Here is an 18,359-nt window from a genome sequence, read left to right as displayed (position 1 = left end):
TCGTACCATTTAGAGTCCACACGCAAACGTCGGAAGTGGGGGACGCCCGTAGTAGTGGTGGTTGGGGGGGGGGAGGGGTAAAAACATTCGGCGCACCGTTGCCGCACATACGTGATGTGAGAGGGAAAGGGAGAGAGAACGCGTGCCACTCACTATTTATGCGATCGTGACGGGTTGCTGCATACCGGCGGAAAACTCCGCCTCCCGGTCACGCAGCAGTTGCTTCGCGACGGCGTCAAGCTCAAAGACGTGTGGGTCAGTCGCCCCCATCGTACGAAGGGAATCGGCAAGGAAGAAGAGGTACTCGCGATTTGGACCGCTGACGCCGGCACAGCTCAGAATCTCCGTTGCGATCATCTCTGTCGAGGCCTCGCCGACGTAGTCCTTATTCTGCTCCGTTGCAATGTAGCACAGACACACGACCTTTTTGCACGGCTGCACCGCTGGCGCGTTCGGATGGTTGCGGATGTCGAGCACCTCTTCTGCGTCACCGGCTTCGACCTCGGAAGAGTTCTGGCGCAGGGGTGGGTTGTATCGGGTGGCGCTCTCAGTCCTGAAGGACTTTGGCGTCGATGCCAGCAGCCCCGGCGCCGTAGTCAGGTTACCGGTCGTCGGGCGCGCGTTGAACAGTGTCAGTTGCACACGGTCGTAGCCGCCCTCGCGGGTGTCGAGTGCCGTGAAGATACTGTTCAGCTTCTCAGGGTCCGCCGGCAGCTGGAAGGCCTTTCCATACACGCGCTCCTCCTTGTCTTCTGAGGGCAAAAGTGTCACCACACGGCCCGGCTTACCCGGCACACCGCGGTGATCGCATGAGCCCTGGTAAAACACGCGTTTGTAGCCTTTGATGTAGGTCTCGTACTCAGCGTCGAACTCAAAGTTCTGTTTCCACAGGATGGAGCCATAGCCGAAGATGACGAAGACATGGTCGTCGAAGGACGGGAGACCGAACTGCTCGTGATAGCGCGTCGCTCTTGTTGACAGGTCCGCTGAGGATGACATGCTTGCGCCCCTGCACGTGTTAACGCATACGTGTAAGACTACACCTGTCTTCGGCTTCGTTAGCGGGGACAAGAGAACGTTTGCTGCCATGAAGGGGGTGTGGTGGGAAAGCGATCATACAAGATCGAAAAACGATTAGGAGGATGAGCAGCGAGTAGAGAAGAGAGGGTCGTTGCAGCATCTTCCAACGCAGCAGCGCTAGCAAGACTGCCCAATCCGGCGACGATAGCGCCTAAGAGAAATCGGAAAGAGGGGGCAGCGCGCCACCGCGCATCACTCTCCCTCTCGACAAAGCAAATAAGGGTTCATACGAGTGCGTGTCTATGCGCTACATGCGCCACGTGTGTTGATCACACATGTACGTTTACATCTCTACGCTCACTTGCACACTCAAGGAAGAGGAAGAGAGAGAGAGCGAGAGTGCGAGTGCGAGTGCGTAAGACGCGGAGGAAGGGTGTGCTTTTCCCTCTCCACTTTGCAGCAGTAGTCTCCCGCCCCTCCCCTCCCCTCCCCTTCCCACCCCGCCGCCCGACTTCCACTCCGGCTCTGTGCGCGTTTTCCTCCTCTGTTTTTATATATATTTTTTATACTTCTTTATTCCTGCTGCGCACCCGCCCCGGGCACAGACGCCCCAGGGCAGACGCGCCCCCACCACAGCAGTAATGTCAAGGAAAACGAAGGCAAAGGATGCGCATGTGCACCGGAGCCCACATCGCGGTAGAAAGGACAAGGCCAGCAGAGCGACGTCCCAAGAATAGGTGGAGAGAGAGAGAGAGAGAGGAGGAGAAGGAGGAGGGGGTATACAAACACCCACACACGCATGCATGCATGCACACCCATGCGCACATGTTCGTAAGGAGATACATACAGTTTGGTGTTATGGCGACATGAGCAGCATACACACACACACACATATACGTACAAGGGGAAGTGTATATTGGGGTGATGAGCTGATGAGCGACATATGAGGTTGACGGGATGGAGGGGTGATGATGCGCGGGAAATGGAGGTGGAGGTGGCGCAACGGAGAGACAACACAGCACCTCCATAGCAGCACAGGCGAGCATGGGGCTTGAGGGAATGCGATACGATTCCACCCATAACCATCGAGATGAACACACACGCACACACACGGAAGGAGAGGAGTATAGAGGGAAATAGAGGAGTACATCGAGTCTGCGCACCCACACACACAAATCAGCAGCAGTAGGAATGGAGAGAGAGAGAGAGAGGGTAGAGCTTCAGTCGCCCAGGCCGAAGGGAGAGGGAGAAACAGCGGCGCCAACAATGACAGTGTGGGGGAAGCGTATGCAAGAAGGATTAGGGGAGACGCCGTCACACCACGGCGCTGCGGTAGCAGAAGCCTCAGCATTTACAGCGGGGTAGGCTGTAGGGGGTGGGTGTGTGTGTGTGTGTGTGCTGGTGACGGGTCCGGCCAGGGCGCACTGGCCGAGCGGACTTGTGAGAGGAAGAAAGAGGGGGGGGGGAATGTGCGGAAAAAGTCAAGGATGTGTTTCATCGGCCGCTCAACTCTCGAATGCACACGCACTCCAGCAATGCGAGTCATTACACCACTTCACACCAACAACATCTTCGTAAAGTTGCCATCCGCGTAGACGTACGGGGTGCCCGCGTATGGGCGAATGCCGATGGCGCGCACCATGTAGGGTTCGCGGTGGCACAGCGGACACGCTTCGGCATCCTTTACTGTCATCCCCTCCACCACGCGTGCGCGGTCGGGGGAGCGACCGACACTATTTCTCAAACTATGCGGCAACGCCAGCGTGGGCAGCATGCTTGAGTTGGAAGAGAGGTGAGGCTGGTGCGGTGCTACAACATTGGCGTTTGCCACGCTACTGCCAGACCTGCGCTGGTTGAGTCGAAGAGGTACAGGGAGCTTCAGCGACCCTCGCGCGGCGGTCCCATTAGCTTCAGCAGTGGTGGCGGATGGGTCCACCGCGCCGGTGCCCCGGACTACATTAGCACGCTGCGCAGCATCAAGGTTGCTAATCAAGCTGCACTCGTCGTCGTTATCGTCGCAGTCGGAACTGCCGTATGAGACTGCGTGGGTGCAGAGAACACCATTTTCTGCCATCATACGGGTGAACTGATTCGCCAAGGCTGGAGGGGCGGTGCCGGACTTGTGCTGGTAGGGTAGCAACTTGTTCTTCAAGGAGCCGGCCGTCTTCGTGCCGCTGTTGGCCGCAACTCGGCGACGGGCGGAGACAGCCGATTGCGAATCCGCCGCGCCTTGCGGCACATTCGGCGTTACCGCCACCTTTCGCACCAGAGTCAAATTGTGCTGCTGGTGCTGGCGCTGTCGGCGAAGCAGCTCGTCCTGCTTCGGCGTTGCCGTGCCTGCAGAGAAAGGTGCAGGTTCAAGAGTCAGTGGCGTGGTGACGACGACGACGGCGGGGCTTTGACCCAACAAGGCCCCTTGTTGCCCACCGCTGCCCTCTTCTTTTGCCTTTTCTCGGCTCATGGCTTGACTGCGCGCTACCAGTGCACGCGTCTCGGCTCGGTATTGCTGGCGGTGCCTCACTTGGCGGTAGTGATATTGAATTACACGTGCTGCGAGGTCTTTCAGAGCTTCCAACGTCGGCGCCAGCCCGGGGCGCCAGCGCGGGTGAAGCGACCCCAACTTTGACCCCCCGACCGAGTCGTGCGGGCTCGTGGTCACGAAGGAGGACGCGACCTGCTGCGCACGCGCCGTGGACGTCGACGGAGACAGCAGCGCAGCAGAGACCCCGTACCTGGGAAGGCCGGCGTGCGGCGAGCGGACCGTGCCTCTGCCGCTCCGTCTCAAGCCGTCTTTTCTCGAGAACGCGTCGCCGTCGTGAGCGTTGAGCAACGGACTGTCCACCTCATCTCCGCTAGTGATGCTGCCACCACTCCTAAAGGACACGAGTGATTCCCAGTGCAGCGATGCTGTTGCTGGCCGGTTGGTGCCGGCCACAGCGACGTCTTCGCCAACCATATTCTCGCTGCCGTCGCCTCCGCAGTTCACGACGCTGTGCCTACGATGGGCAGCCGCGCCGGTAGTGAGGCTGCGGCATCCGTGCTGCGCCTGCAGCTCCGCCGCCTTCGCCGCCTCTGCTGCTGCTTCTTCGGCAATGGTCGGCAAAGACTCTGAGAAGAAGGGGTGGACGAGGATGGCATCAACCGGAAGCCGCTCCTCTGGGGAGGCCTGCAGCAGGCGGGAGACGAGGTCCAATGCGACGGACGGCAGTCCAGGCCGTGAGGGCCGCATGTGGCTGTGGAGGATGTGTCGAAGGGTGCTAGCGCCGTCGTGTGGGTAGCGACCACGATTCAGCATGAAGTACAGGGCCACACCGAGAGCCCAGGCATCGGCAAGGTAGGGGTCGTAGGACTCACCTCGCAGTACCTCCGGAGCAACGGTGTGTCGCGTGCCGCGGAGCTCGCGCAGACGGTCACCTGGCGCACAGAAGCAGCACGAAACGATGTTGCTGATACGCAGCAGGCCATCGGGTCCTACCAGGAGGTGATCAGGAGCGATGCCGGTGTGGGCCACGTTGTGCTGGTGGAGGTGCAACACACCCTTCACGGCTTGCTCGAAGAGAGCGCGGATGAGCGACAGCGGCACGTGAGATGGCACCGCCGCGCCATCGAGAGCGCTGATAGCGGCCACTGCCGTCAGTAAGGTGCTGGCGCTGTCCACCATCGAGGCGACAGTGCTGGTCGTACTTCCTTGCTTTTCGCCGCCATGGAGAGGGGCTTTGTTCGCATTTGCCGACGCCTCGGCGCCACGCCTCAAGAACTGCGGCTCCGCTGCAGGTGCGCTGGAGGTCCACACGCTCTTCTCCATCTGGAGCGACGACACTCGTTTGGGTGTCTTCGTCGCGGAAGGTGCAATCCAGGCCATCCCTTGGGGTATGGTGAAGCTCGGCATATCGGTGGCTTGCAGGGCACCAAAGCGGCTCGGCGCGCGGTAACATGCTCCCCTCTCCGGCCTTTCGGAATCCTTTATGGGTAGGTCATTCAAGGTCGAAGCGGCAGAAGAGCGAGCGAGGGATTGCGACATAGTGTGCAGGCGACGCAGCAGCTGTTCGCGTGCCGCGGCGTCGGTGAAGAGTTTGGTGACGTTCATGGACTGAAAGAGATGCATCAATATATACAAAGATGTGCTTGTCTCGAAGCACTCAACCATCTCCAGCACGTGCTTGTTTTTGGGCAACGTGCGGAGCACCCGGATTGACTCCGCCACACGGTTCCACATCCACTGCGCCTCCGCCAGCACGCGCTTATCGTACACGCGCACCACATAGGGGACCCCGGTGGTAACGTGCCTGCAGAGGCGCGTGCGACAGTCGAAGTCGCCCATCGCGAGTACGCAGCCCAGCTCGTAGTTGCCGATTACCTGGCGATGGGGTGCACTACCTGCAGTACTGGTAGGCATACTAACGTTTCTCTTGCTACCGCGTGGCAATCCTCCAGCGTGCTCGACGCGGTGAGACTTCGAGGAGTGGGGGTCGTTTGCCTGCGGGTTCACTTTTTTATTTCCGCTAGTGGCGCCATTGCCACTGCTGTTCGCGATGGGCGGGGTGGTGATTGCCGCTGCTGGCGCAGACATGGCACTTGGAGCTCTGATCCGACACGAGGGAGGGGGAAGAGGTCGCGCTCGTTGACGCGTGACTGTTTCCGTCCCTCTCTCTCTCTCTCTCTCGATGTGCGGAGCAGGATAGGGAGAGGGGTTGGTAGACGCGGCGCAAGAGGTGGTATGCCGCAGGAAAAGAGTGCTTAGCAGCAAACGAACGCGTTACTTGCTGTGCTCGTGACGTGGGGCGACAGTCATAATGGATGGAGAGGTGGGGGGGGGGGGAGTGGCTGGATTACAGGATGATGATGGAGGAGCAGGGAGAATACAGAGAGAGAAGGGGTCTACCAGGCAGAGACCCGCGACCCCCCCCCCTCTCCCCCTCCCACGCCCCGTCTTTCTGCAGGTACAGGGCTGCTGCCTTGTCGCATGAGACCAGCAAAGGAGCGACACAGCGGTAGAGAGAGGGAGACAGCACGGAGGAGAGGGGAGGGAGGGGCTCTTGTGGTGCAGCACCGCCCATTTCGGTGTCCTAATTTTTTTTCCTTAGTCATTCGTTCCTTCCCTTAACGCACTCGCAGGCGTTACGTTAGCCAGCTGCCCGTCGGCTCCAGCAAGCAAACGTGCCCAGGATGCAGCTGAGGGGAGGGGAGGGGAGGGGAGGGTGGGGGGGGGTGAGCAGTACACGGACCACCTCTCATTTACCCACATAAGCGAACGTAGCGCGCTTCGTTCCCCCCTTGCGCACCGTGCTCGCCTACCTCTCGCTTTCTCTGTCAACGCGGCACCTCGTCACCGGCGAGCTCGCTGTACGTCTTGCGTCGGATGTCGTCGCGGAACCCGTTGTACCGGTTCATCGCCTTTTTCTGCACGCGCTCCGTGAGGGACCGGTCGCCATACGTCGTGGCGCTGTTCGGGTCGTTCTCGTCCTCTACCTCGCCCTCCATCTGGTAGATCAGTGTCTTCTCCACCGCGTCCACTAGCCACGTCGCGACGGGGTCACCCACTGGCGAGCAACCAAAGTAGCGCTCGAAGAGGGAGCCGAACTCGCACTTGACGATGCGGCCGACGTTCGGTAGCGACGGACTGCTCCACAATGCTTGCCGGTACACAGAGCCGCCGAGTCCGAGCATGTTCACCTCGCGCGACAGTGCCAGCCGGTGCAGGGCACTTTCATTGTCGAGGAAGCCGTCCACAATCCGCGAGGAAGTGTCAAAGAGGGTTTTGCCGGTGTCCTCGATCTTCAACCTAAAGTTCAAACCGGGAACGTCGACTTGAAAGGGAGAAGTATAGCGCTGCGCCACCGTGTCGAACACCAGTGGCTGACGGGCATGCCTGCTGGATACCGGCGCACTCTCCTCGGCCGCCGCGTCTGCCGCGCTGCCACCGGAGATGTAGACGGGGTTTTTATAGTCGAGGTTGATGGAGAAAATGCGCTGTGGTAGTCGCCCCCAGCAGAGGCTGCTGCAGATACTTCCGGCCAGCCAGCTCGTGCGCTGCCAGTGAATGCGGTCGACAACCATGACTCGCATCGAAAGCGTCGGGTGCGGCGCGGGGTCAACGAGGCGCTCTAGCCATGACTGCTTGGCAGGGATGTTGTTGCCGACGATCATCGTGACGAGCCCAAGCGGCACCACCGTGTCACCAGCCTCATTCACGTAGTTATTGAGCTGATTGCCGCCTGCCGATGGGGATGGAGGAGAGGATAGGCGCGAGGACAAGGACGCGGACGGGGAACCAGCGGCCGCGGCGTCGGCGTCAGCTGCCCCGCTCGATCGCGGCGCCGTCATGCGCATGAACTGCGGCACCACCGATGGCTCACGCCGTGCCACCGCCGCCTTCACCCTTTCCTCCGTCGGCGTCAACGGCTTTGCCTCTGGGACGGCCATACCTTTGGGCAAGATCATCTCGCCAAACTGCTCTGCTTCGTACCGCTTGTGCAGGCAGTACTGAAGACTGTGCAAGGGAACAAACCACGTCACCATGGCCGCATCGGTTGTGCGGATGGAGGTGGTGACCTGGTCAGGATCTGTCGGCTGCATGGCGAGGTAGTTTAGAGGGTCGCGGATGCGTCGTGTGCAGCGTACAAGCGCCTTGCTTGCGGCAGCAGCAGCAGATTGAGAGGACATAATGCGCACGCGTGAGTGATGGAAAAGAGGGCCTGGGGCTCAATCTGTGAAGGGCGCGCCTTCGTGATCTGCAGCACCAGAGAGGAGGGGCAAGGGGTGGAGTGGTAGGAGGGAGAGAGGAGAGCGCTCACACATCTACACACGAGCGAGTGCGGCCAGAGCGCCTCCTACCCGCTTTGCAGGCACACACACACACACACACACACACATTTGCATTAGCCTCTTGCCGCCTTTTCCCTCAACAACGGGCTGGTAGGCGCGTGGGCTGCAGTGAAGACTTAGCTACACAGTGCGTGTGTTTAATTCTGGCTGCTCCTTTCTAGTGGATTCGACATACTTAACGGGCATACACACACACACACACACACACCCACACCCACTGACAGACCCACACACACAACAACGATACACCATTGCGTGCCGGCAGCCATTATCCAGAAGATTGAAGCCTCGGCAAACCAGCGTTTCACTTCTTTCCACATCTCCCTCTGTACGCAGCTGTGCGTGTATCTGGCAGAGGGTGGGGCAGTAGGGGGGGGTGGGGGAAAGGAGAGAGGGGGGGGGGAGGGGAGGGGGGTACTAGCAGGACTTGAACAGAGAAGGCGAGAGGGAGAGGGAGAGGGAGAGAGACAGCGAGACTGCTGAGTTTATCAGTGATGAGGGAAGACGTGGTCGACGCACGAAGTAGGTGAGATACAAATAAAAGACAAAAAATTTAGCGAAAGAGGCTAAAGGGAAAAGATGATGATGATGAGGGGGTGGGGGCAGCACGGCTACTCACTCTTCATAGCCGCTTCACCGACGTGCTTCAGCGCGTCATCGATGACGGTGCTTCATGCAGCGTAGCAGCCGTGTGCGCTCCCAGCGGCGCCTAAGCCGGGCAACAAACAGAAGGGCCAGGGACATCACATACACCGAGTAGAGCCGCGGCATCATCCATGCTGACTGACGCCGCATGACGGGCCGACGTGGTGCGTGCAGAGCCGGCCTGGCAGACACAACATCGAGAGATGTTTGCGATAGTACCGGCGCCTCACGGCGCAAGGGGGAGAGGCGTCGGACAGCGTGCGGTAGTAGTGCAGCGCCGATGGATCTGTCCGGCACCGCGGTCGTTCTCACCGCTGTGCAGCTCCGCTCTAGTGGCCGGCCGATGTCGTCTTGGATGACGGCTCGGCGGGATGGGGGTGGATAATTAGCTCGCCAGATGAACGAGGGGGAGGAGGGCGGCGGTGCGCGGCTGCCGAGCATTGAATATGAGAGCTCCTTAGACTGGCGTTGCTGCCGCTCTTGCACCGGCGGTGTTGGGGAGGGAGACGAGGAGGAGAGGGAGGACTCCCGATTCCTGTCGGGAACGTGCACGGCGTGCGGCGCGTGGGACAGCTGAGCGGGGGGGGATTGTGAAGTACGCCACGGCACTGTTCGCTTCGACTCTGGAGAGGCCGCAGGATCTGGCATGTCGCGTTCGCTCCTGTGGCTTTGCGTGATGGGCCCAGAGGATACACGCGGCGCCACTGTGCTTAGGCGACTTGCCGACGGTGGCGGCGGTGATCGAGGATGCTCAGCCGCCGCCTTGGCGGTGGCCCCCATGTTCTGCGGCATCATGCGTCGTCGAACAGTCGCAACTACGCCGTAGCCCACGGGATCTTTCCCTGTCGCTGCTGCTGCATGCTGCACCCGCCGCGCCGCCTCCGCAAACTCTGCCCGGAAAGCGTGTCGACGCCGTCCGTATGTGCGGAAGAAGGAATGGTGTTGAAGCTGCGCAAGGGTCAGTCGCTTGGCAGGGTCGACGTGCAGCATACCTACAAGGATGTCCATCGTCGTTGGCCGCACGCCGGCACGTGCGAGCGCCAGGACAAGAGGCAGGTGCCGGCGTGCGGCTGCGGAGTGCAAGAAGGCCTTGAGCTCTTCCAGCATCGGTGATGGGTCGCGCTTGAAGCTGCGCCTCGCCGCATTCTCATACAGTGCACACACAACGTCGTGGGCCACCGCCTCGTACGCCGGCTGAGGTCGAGCGCCGACGGCTGCTGCCTCGGATGTACCTTGCGGTACGCGGCGGTAGCGCGGCAGCGGTGGGAGGCGACCGGTCAGCATCATGAAGAGAAGCACGCCAAGCGCGTAGATGTCGCTGGCGGGTGTTGTGTGCTGCGTATCAATCCACACCCTAAAGTGCGTCTTACCTGTGTTTAGCGTCGTTGCCGTTGCGGTCGCACCTTTCCCTACACGAGTGTTACCCTCACTGCCGTCCGCCGCCACCAACAACACTTTCTCGGGGGCGGCGAGGTGCTGTAGTAGCACGGCCTCGTAGGCGGTGCTTGAGAGGCAGTCTACCCCACCCCCGAGCACGGCAGTGTCATCGCCGCCGCTGACGGCGTCGCTCAGCAGAAATCCACTCAACGACAATGCCGGGACGGTGGACACGTCAGACGGCCCGCCACCGTGCAGATATGACATTGCGGTCGCCTCTTCCTGCGGCTTCAGGCACACGTAGCCGTCCATCCTCACGACCTTCGACTTCTTCGGTGCGGCAGCTGCAGTGCTAACGGCGACAGCGGCAGCATACGGGAGTGTCAGTAGTTCGCCCGGCTCCACAAGTCGGTCAGGGAGCAGGGGGAGGAGGTGGTCGGTGACGTGCACTTCACGTGGGCCCTCCTCCGCCTGCGCAGCGCTACGTGTGTCGACTGGGTCGCCCACCAAGACGTTGTTCGGCTTGAGGTTGCCGTGCGCGATTCCGGCGCGGTGAAGCCGCGCCAGTGCGGTGCAGAGCCCCCATGTAATATCGGCTGCATCGTGCGTCGTCAGCGCCTGCTCATCGCTGGCGACGGCGGCGGTGACGGCGGCGCTGTACGTGTCGATCGCTAGCGCCGCCGCCCGCTCTGTCACGCGGATCTTTGTTTTGTCGGCCGCCGACGTACCCTTCAGCCATCGCCCAAGGTGACGCCTCAGCTTCTTGAGAGCGTCCTCCGTCAAGGCAGACGCTGCTGCAGCCTCCACCTGCGGATCGTCGCTGCCGAACACCGCCGTCGTGTTCACCCAGGTTGGCATCACCGTCACAGGTAGCCGCTCCCGTCCCCAGCGCTCCTGCATCAAGTTCCACAGTACCTCTGCATGGCTGATGTAGTCGCGCGCGAATAGAAATACAGTGGGGTGGGGCAGCGGTGGCGCGAGATTGGGGCTCCGACTGCGGCTGCCGCTCTGGTGATGCTGTCGCGTCGGCTGCTTCACAACGACGTCCAGGGCCCACCCATGATCTCTCAGCTCATCTGCGTCCAGCACTGGCATTGGCACCCGACCCGACGCAGTTGTATCGCAGCTGGAACCGAGGAAGCTTGCACAGAAGCGAACGGCGCCGCCGCTGCTACCGCTGTTGCTGCTGCCACCGTGTCTCTTCTTATCACTGCTCTCTCGTGTGTCGCGCAACATGCTGGCCAGCGTGTAAACATCCACTACACCGGCCACGTGCCGCAGGCGACGACGACACTGCTCCCACAAGACAAGAGATACGTTTGGTACCAGCTGCACACGTGACCAGGATACGTCCTCGTCTTCCGATGCGTCATACGGTTGCTCGCGGTATGGCGGTAACGTCACCGCAACCGTCTTGACCACCATCGCGGGGGTGGCGGTGGTGATAGTGGCTGCTGTCGCTGTGGCGATGCGTTCCATCACCTGCACCGGCCCACGTGCGCTCGCCTCGAGTGGACGCACGACGCTGTGCGTCTTTCCCAGCCAGTGCCACAGTTGCTGCTCCATCTGCCTCTGCACATCCCGCGCGACAGGCTCGAGCGCAAAGTGGACAGAGCGTACAGAATGGGCCCTGCACCCAGCGGCTGACGACGACGCCGTTGACCCAACCGCCCTTGCGCCCCGAACAGACCTGTGCTCTCGTCCAACCGCCGAAGGCATGACTGGGGTTGAGAGAGCCACATTGGTCGCCATGATCTCGTTTGATTTGCTGTTGCCGTATTATCTCAATATGCTGCTGCGGCGGAGAGTGCCTGTGTGTGTGTGTGTGTGCGTCACGTCGTGTGTGAGGTTTGTCTCTGTAAAAGACGAGGCTGCCGTCTCCGCACGAGCTGAGGGTGTGTGAGACTGTGGTGTCTGTGCGTGGTGTGAGGTGGTGGTGACAGGGAAAGGTGAGCCAAGTTGAACAGCTCGGAGGAGGCGGAGAGGCCAGAGGAGGCGCAGAGCACGCGGAACGACAAAGTGACGCTCAATGACGCGAGGAAAAGGGGAAAGCCAAGGCATGGGCGGGGTCTCTGTGTGTGTGTGTGAGGATGGTGGTGGTGGTGGGAGGAAAGATTACTCAGCACGATACTCCTGCTCCGATGCTTGTCGCACGCTTTCTCTCTCTCTTTTTCTTCCAACCAGCCTCAGCAGCCACACGTCTGCTCTGTGCACCATCGCCTCCAGTGGAGTGCGGCGGTTCCAAAATACCCCTTCTTCAGCAAAGGTTGTCGTAGTGCGGCGCCAATCAGCCATACACCGCCCTCCCCCCACACACACCTAACGGAGTACGTGAAGCGCAGAGCGCTCCCTCAAAGGATAAAGAGCGGCGGAGGAGGCCAGGCAGCACTGGCGCGGACAGACGAGCACAGGGAGATGGGCACAAACGCCCCCCCTCACTGACCCATGAGCTCTCCGCGAGGTAGAGGCAGCGAGCAAAAGAGAGAGGGGCAAACAAGAGACCCGGCGAGAGTGAAAGAGGCACCTTTGCAGAACGTCCAGGCTGACAGGTCACCAAGGAAGAAACGACCACCACCGCTATAGAGAGAGAGAGGCGTGAGGAAGGTAATACGGTACTGTGTGCGTGTGAGGGAGGGGGAGAGACTTATGGACAATGGATGCCCATTTCCCCCTCCCCCCTCACACGCACGCACACACACACACACACTGGCAAAGGGAGATCAGAAAAGCAAGAGCTTTGTGAGCAGCGGGGAGGGGGGAGAGATGGGGGTGGTGGTGGTGGTGGTGGAAAGACGAGTGATACTCAGCGCGCGAAGTTAGCTTCAATCACAGCGACGAATGTAGACGCTGCAGCTGCAGTGCACCCTCGGGGGAGGGAAGGAGAAAGAGAGGTAGTTGCTGCGCGTGTTCTTGCTTTCTCTGTCGACTTCCCTCTGTTTCGCGCACGCGAGGGCTGCAGCTTCGTGTCGCACCTCTTCGCCTCTTCTCCTTTCCCCCACACCACCCTAAGCACATGCCTCCCCTTTCTCCATCAGTCTGTTCGAACCTCGTATACACCGCTCTGCGTGACGTATCGCACCCAGGGCGTGGTTACGTAGTTCGACTTCTCCGCCACCTTCACATAGCGCACTTGAAAGCCCGATGCAGCGAAGTACGGAATGACAAACCGCACCTTCACCGGCATCTTCGAGAGGTCATTCATGTCGCTGCTGCGGACGCTGGGCAGGTGAAACTCCGCATTGCATGAGCACTGCCGGTTCCCGCCGATTTTGCCAAGATTCCAGACAAGTGCATTCACCTGCGGTGCGTACTGCAGGTGACCCGTCTGACTTTCCGCCTGCGGGCAATCGGCGTCGGACGGAATCGGGATGTGAACCTCCATCTCGTTTGCCGTAAGACTCGTGCGGTACTTTGTCTGCAGCGTGCAGTGTACCTTCACCCGTGTGGTGCCGTGGTGCGTAAAGATGCAGCGCAACTTCACCGGCTGCTGAATGCGCTCGTTGAGCCGGTAGGAGAGCAGCGTGAAGTCGCCGTCCGGCGGCACAAACGAGATGACGCGCTCGCTTTCAAATTGGTTGAGTTTCACGCACTGGTGGAAGGTGATGTCCTCCATCTCCACCGTGCTGCCGCTGCGGCCTGTCCGGTCAAAGAGGATCTTGTCGTTGACACCAACAGTGCAGGTGGGCATTCCAGACAGATGGCACTGCATCTTGACAGTGCCAACAATCTCGCTCGAGAGCGTCTCGCCGGCTTGGTTCGCGAGCAGGTCGACCTGCTCAATCACATCCAGAAACACTTGGTTGTTCGAGTACTTGTAGTTGCGCGGCAAGCGCCACGGCGTCGATACGGCGGCCCCAGTCACCGCCGTTGGCAGCTCACTCTGCGCGAGCGTCGTCTTGCTGCCCATGATCTTGGTGAGGAAGGTGCTTTGCAGGATGTACTCCCGAAGCGCCTTTTCCTCCGTGAACTGCGGGAAGCCGAAATCGCACATCTCATCCAGCAGCTCGTAAATGATGACGAAGTTGTCCCGCACTGTTTCCTGCGTCACTGTCTTGAAATAGGCCTTGAAGACGGACACACATCGGTATAGGAAGGCGACCTGCTGCAGGGGGCACGAGTTGATGTTGCTCACCATGAGTAAGTATACGTCATTTTCGCGCACGAAGGTGTAGGTGTGGCCTTCTTCTTCGAAGACGGGCGTGACGCGGCCCTCTTCTTCGTCAATGACGCGATGCTGGAAGACGCTCGGGACGTCTTGCGAGATATCACCGCGGTAACTGCGGTAGATGAGGGGACTCCCTTTCGAGTCTAGTATGTATAGCACCGACGCCATTGCACCTGCAGACGTGCAGTAGGCGCGCGTGTGTGTGTGTGTCTGTCTGTCTGAAGAAATGGATACCAGAAAGAGACGGCGACGGGTAGACAAGGAGGCTCCACCACTATAGACGCAAGTCACGCTGCTCTACGTGGAATCGATGGTGGACATTAGCGTGTGTGTGTGTGTGTGTGCATGTGTGTGTGAGGGATACGAAGATGCGTGAATAAGAAGTGTGTTCGCGAAAGGGGGCTGACCACGTTAACTCATACGCACATTCATGTGCACAATCAGAGATAGAAGAAGGACATGGTGGTCGAATTCTGTATCTTGGCCTCGAGATCTCCGTCCCGCTTCATGTTAATCGACGTCGCATGCCGAAGCAGGCCACTCCCGTCCCGACCCCTCCCCATTGTTGCGTACTCCCAGGCGCACCAGCCCTCTAGCCGTGCGATGCTATGCACCGATACAGCGTCCTGCTCTTTCGTCTGTTGTGTGCTCGTTGCGCATCGCCGAGCAGCCCTCCTCTACAGTGTACCGTGACAACACCCACCACATGCACGTACAGGCTTGCTGTGGGGGGGCCCCCCCAAAAAAAAACAAATGAACGAGAGAACGCCTGCGGTAACGGAAGGAGCGAAGGAACGCGTGAGGAGGAGGGGGGAGGGGAGGGGAGGGGGGAAGGATAGCGGAACTGAGCACCCACCGCCACTACCCACATCCATCTTTTCTACGTCTTTCCCCTCCCGCGCCCCGCTTGGGCTTCTCTCTCAAGCCTCCATGTCGAGCTTCTGACCATCATACGCAAGTTCCATGGAGCACACCCGATTCACAAATGCGCGCTTCCGCTCTCTCTCGGCACACGTGGCCGCGGGTGCCGACGACCCCGGCACTACGGCCTCGAGCTCGTCACGGTATTGCGCCTTCAATCCGGCCAGCTCTAGCGCAAGTAGCTCGTTTGTGCGGTGATGCTCGAGGCTGCAGAACATGCCAACAAAGTACGTGCGCCGTGGCGCGAGTGCCACGACGAGAGGGATAGCCTCGTCTGCGCAGTAGTGCGACGCCGACGGCGCCCCGTGCTCGGCGAGCAGGTCCAGCACGAGGACGTCGATCTTCACGAGGTCTTGCAGGAACGCCATTGACGTCGCCGGGACGTCGCTTACGTCTGAGATGTACACGACGCAGCTCCCCTCCGGCTGGTGCTGCCCCTGCTGCTGCGTTTGTTGGCTCTTGAAGGCGGTGCCACGGCCGAACACCCACGCCATGGAGATGTAGCCCTTGCCGTGCTCCACGGGGAAGGAGTAGAAGGGCAGGTCACTCGAGCCGACGCTTCCTGCGGCTGGTGATGCAGGGCCTCGAGGTTCGAAGGGTACGTACATGCGCTGCGGCTTCTTCTCATCCATGAAGAACACATCCATCACCGTCGACAACGCTTCAGCAGAGGAGGAAGACGTGGCGGTCGTGTTGGCTGTTGCAGCGAGTGCGTTATGGTACGCTACCTCAGTTGTTGGGGCTGCGCCCATGTGAAAGCTCTGCTTGACTAGCTCCGGCGATACCATTGCAATCTGGTCCAGAGTAGGCGCGGTGAGGAACGTCGGAACTCGCCGAAGGGTGCGGGGAATGGCAGTAGGGGTGAGAGTTCGGGTTTCCCTCGACGACGACGGCGATGCCGATTGCGCATAGCGCGCGGCTGCTTCGGCCTGCATACCGCACAGCTCTTCCACGCAGTGCATGGCGTCTGCGTGCCCGTGAGTGATGAGCAGGGCATCCACGTACTCCACCCGCATCGGCGCCAGTACGCGCATGTAGGCGTTGCGGAATGTTTTGCCGCAATCGACAAGCACGTGATGCCACTCTACGTCCGACTCAGCCTGTGCAAAACAAAGGGAAATTAGCAGCGATACATTATTGCGGCAGTTCGGACCACTTGAGTTCGCGATGGCGTCACGGCACGCACAGTCTGTCGTAAGGTGGCCGATAACTGGAATCGCACTCGATACACCAGTTCCAACGAAGGTAAGCCGCATTCGCGCCAGAGTCGTCATCGTTAACGGTGACTGTGAGTGAGTGTGATGGCGGTGGGAAGGGGGAGGGGGTAGACCGGCCTGGGGGTTTGGACGAAGGGAGGAACAGCAGATGTGTGAAGAAGGCTGGTGGTAAAGAGGGTGGAACAGGTACGTCGGCACACGTGGGGTGAGAGGAGGAACTTCAAGTGCGCCGAGCTCTGCGGTGGAGGAGAATGCGCACGCCAGCGTGGAGGTGACCACGGCGAGTCAGCGCACGCGCATCAGCTTAGCTAAGCAGGGGAAGGGTCCTCGCAGCAGGGCAGAGCACTCACTTCCCCCTCCACGCGTACACACGCGCTCTCTTTCTCTGCCTATTTTGAACTGGCAGACGAAAAGAATCGTATTCCAACAGACATACACCCACCCACCCACCCGCACACACGCATGTGCTCCAGGAAAAGAGAAGGAGATCGCGAGATGTGTACGTGTGTGTGTGAAGAGGTGTGCCCCCCTTTCTCCTTTCGTCTGTCACTGCGGCAGTAGCACCTGCATACCATCGTAGCTCAGCTCTACACCCTGCACCTCGCCTGCCCTCAGACGGCCGGCAGCGACGTGGCTGTCCAGTGCTTTCTGAAGCTCCGCCATCCACTTAAAGTGTTCCAGCGCACAGTGCATGCCAACCCCAAAGACATATCGTGGCTTCAGGGCCAGCACCAGAGCCATCATGCCATCTTCGCAGTAGTGGACGGGACTCACGCGCCCAGTAGGTGAGAGGCAGTCCACAAAGAGGACGTCGATCTTCACGAGGTCTTGCAGGAACGCCATTGACGTCGCCGGGACGTCGCTTACGTCTGAGATGTACACGACGCAGCTCCCCTCCGGCTGGTGCTGCCCCTGCTGCTGCGTTTGTTGGCTCTTGAAGGCGGTGCCACGGCCGAACACCCACGCCATGGAGATGTAGCCCTTGCCGTGCTCCACGGGGAAGGAGTAGAAGGGCAGGTCACTCGGGGCGGCGGCAGTGCCATCCGCCATCGCCGCGGTGGTGGTGATGGGGAGATGCATCCTTAGTGGCCGCTCTTCATCCATGCAGAAGAGCTCTAGCGCGGTGCTGCGGCGGATGCCGATGTTCCGCCACTTGCCCACCTTGTGCGCCGTGCCGTTTGCCACCGCCTGCGCTTCGCGTTGTTGCAGGCACTCGGCAAGCCGTGCGGCGTGCTCCGTTGGCGTCGACGCCGCGTGCCCACTTTTAATGCTGTTCCGAATAATGTAGTCGACCGACTTCTCCAGTGTCTTCAGCGTGCTGCGGGAGAGGTAGGTCGGCACAAAGCTGTCCACCACCCAGTCCCCAGTGGACACCATGTGCATCGACTGTAGGTCACGAAGGTCGTCGAGGCCGGCCACAGCGTCGGCGTGCCCATGTGTCAGCAGCAGCGTGTCCACGGCGCGAATGTTGCACCGGATCATCACCTTGAAGTACGCATCACGGAACGTCTTGCCGCAGTCAATGAGGATGTGCGCAACCGGCTTCGCGCCAATGTAGTTGCTGCTCCTCTCCACTGCAAAGCAGGAGTGTGACGGGCGGGGCGTCGTATTCCGTACCGCACCAGCAGTGCCGCCGCTACCGTTTCCGCCGTCGTTCTCGGCCTTCATCTGGTCTGCTACCGGCATGGTTGCTGTCGTCGATGCCGTTCGCACCTCTGGCAAGTCGGGAAGATCTCCGCGGGGAAGCGTGATGAGGAGGCTAATGTTGTTGCGACTGTTGGGCCCGCTGGGGTCGGCGACGGCGTCCTCGCACGCGCAACCGAGCCCTAGGTGTCCAATGACCGGTACTCCAGTAGAGACGCCGGAGCCGACCACGGTCAGGCTCATGTACCCTGGCGGCGGTGCCTGCACCGGTTGGCTCGCGATGTGGGAGTGACGAATGGCGAAGGCAGAGCTCATCCTCATGTACCGTTTGGGGCGTTTGTGGTATCGGAGAGAGATGGTGAGTCTTAAGGAGGGTGTGTGCGCGTGTGTGTGTGTGCGTGGCACCAAGAGAGGGAATGAACGAAAGTGAACTATGGGCACAGCGACAACCCAGCGGTTGCTGCACACAGGGAGGGGGAGGGGCGACGCGCTCACGGCGCACTCGACGAGAGAGAGGGGGGGGCGGAAGCGTAAAGTGGACCACC

At 60.4% G+C, this 18,359-nt stretch overlaps 7 protein-coding genes across 7 annotated transcripts; all 7 read right to left on the bottom strand.

The window, feature by feature from the left end:
* Positions 1-156: 156 nt before the first annotated feature.
* On the bottom strand, positions 157-999 carry LPMP_221080 (hypothetical protein; the record flags this gene model as incomplete). The annotated part of the gene is made up of 1 exon (XM_010700806.1): positions 157-999. One exon carries the CDS (start codon positions 997-999, stop codon positions 157-159), a length of 843 nt encoding a protein of 280 aa, XP_010699108.1.
* Positions 1,000-2,575: 1,576 nt separating this feature from the next.
* LPMP_221070 (protein kinase, putative) lies at positions 2,576-5,416 on the bottom strand (the record flags this gene model as incomplete). The annotated part of the gene is made up of 1 exon (XM_010700805.1): positions 2,576-5,416. One exon carries the CDS (start codon positions 5,414-5,416, stop codon positions 2,576-2,578), a length of 2,841 nt encoding a protein of 946 aa, XP_010699107.1.
* Positions 5,417-6,330: 914 nt separating this feature from the next.
* LPMP_221060 (hypothetical protein) lies at positions 6,331-7,683 on the bottom strand (the record flags this gene model as incomplete). Its single annotated transcript, XM_010700804.1, has 1 exon — positions 6,331-7,683. The coding sequence occupies one exon, from the start codon at positions 7,681-7,683 to the stop codon at positions 6,331-6,333; it is 1,353 nt and encodes a 450-aa protein (XP_010699106.1).
* Positions 7,684-8,499: 816 nt separating this feature from the next.
* Positions 8,500-11,619, bottom strand: LPMP_221050 (protein kinase, putative; the record flags this gene model as incomplete). The annotated part of the gene is made up of 1 exon (XM_010700803.1): positions 8,500-11,619. One exon carries the CDS (start codon positions 11,617-11,619, stop codon positions 8,500-8,502), a length of 3,120 nt encoding a protein of 1,039 aa, XP_010699105.1.
* Positions 11,620-12,898: 1,279 nt separating this feature from the next.
* Positions 12,899-14,200, bottom strand: LPMP_221040 (mu-adaptin 1, putative; the record flags this gene model as incomplete). Its single annotated transcript, XM_010700802.1, has 1 exon — positions 12,899-14,200. One exon carries the CDS (start codon positions 14,198-14,200, stop codon positions 12,899-12,901), a length of 1,302 nt encoding a protein of 433 aa, XP_010699104.1.
* Positions 14,201-14,952: 752 nt separating this feature from the next.
* LPMP_221030 (hypothetical protein) lies at positions 14,953-15,600 on the bottom strand (the record flags this gene model as incomplete). The annotated part of the gene is made up of 1 exon (XM_010700801.1): positions 14,953-15,600. One exon carries the CDS (start codon positions 15,598-15,600, stop codon positions 14,953-14,955), a length of 648 nt encoding a protein of 215 aa, XP_010699103.1.
* Positions 15,601-16,716: 1,116 nt separating this feature from the next.
* On the bottom strand, positions 16,717-18,129 carry LPMP_221020 (hypothetical protein; the record flags this gene model as incomplete). Its single annotated transcript, XM_010700800.1, has 1 exon — positions 16,717-18,129. The coding sequence occupies one exon, from the start codon at positions 18,127-18,129 to the stop codon at positions 16,717-16,719; it is 1,413 nt and encodes a 470-aa protein (XP_010699102.1).
* Between the last annotated feature and the right edge of the window lie 230 nt (positions 18,130-18,359).

This window comes from Leishmania panamensis (assembly GCF_000755165.1).
Source record: "Leishmania panamensis strain MHOM/PA/94/PSC-1 chromosome 22 sequence".
Classification (NCBI taxonomy): domain Eukaryota; phylum Euglenozoa; class Kinetoplastea; order Trypanosomatida; family Trypanosomatidae; genus Leishmania; species Leishmania panamensis.
This window is presented reverse-complemented; position numbering and strand designations above follow the sequence as displayed.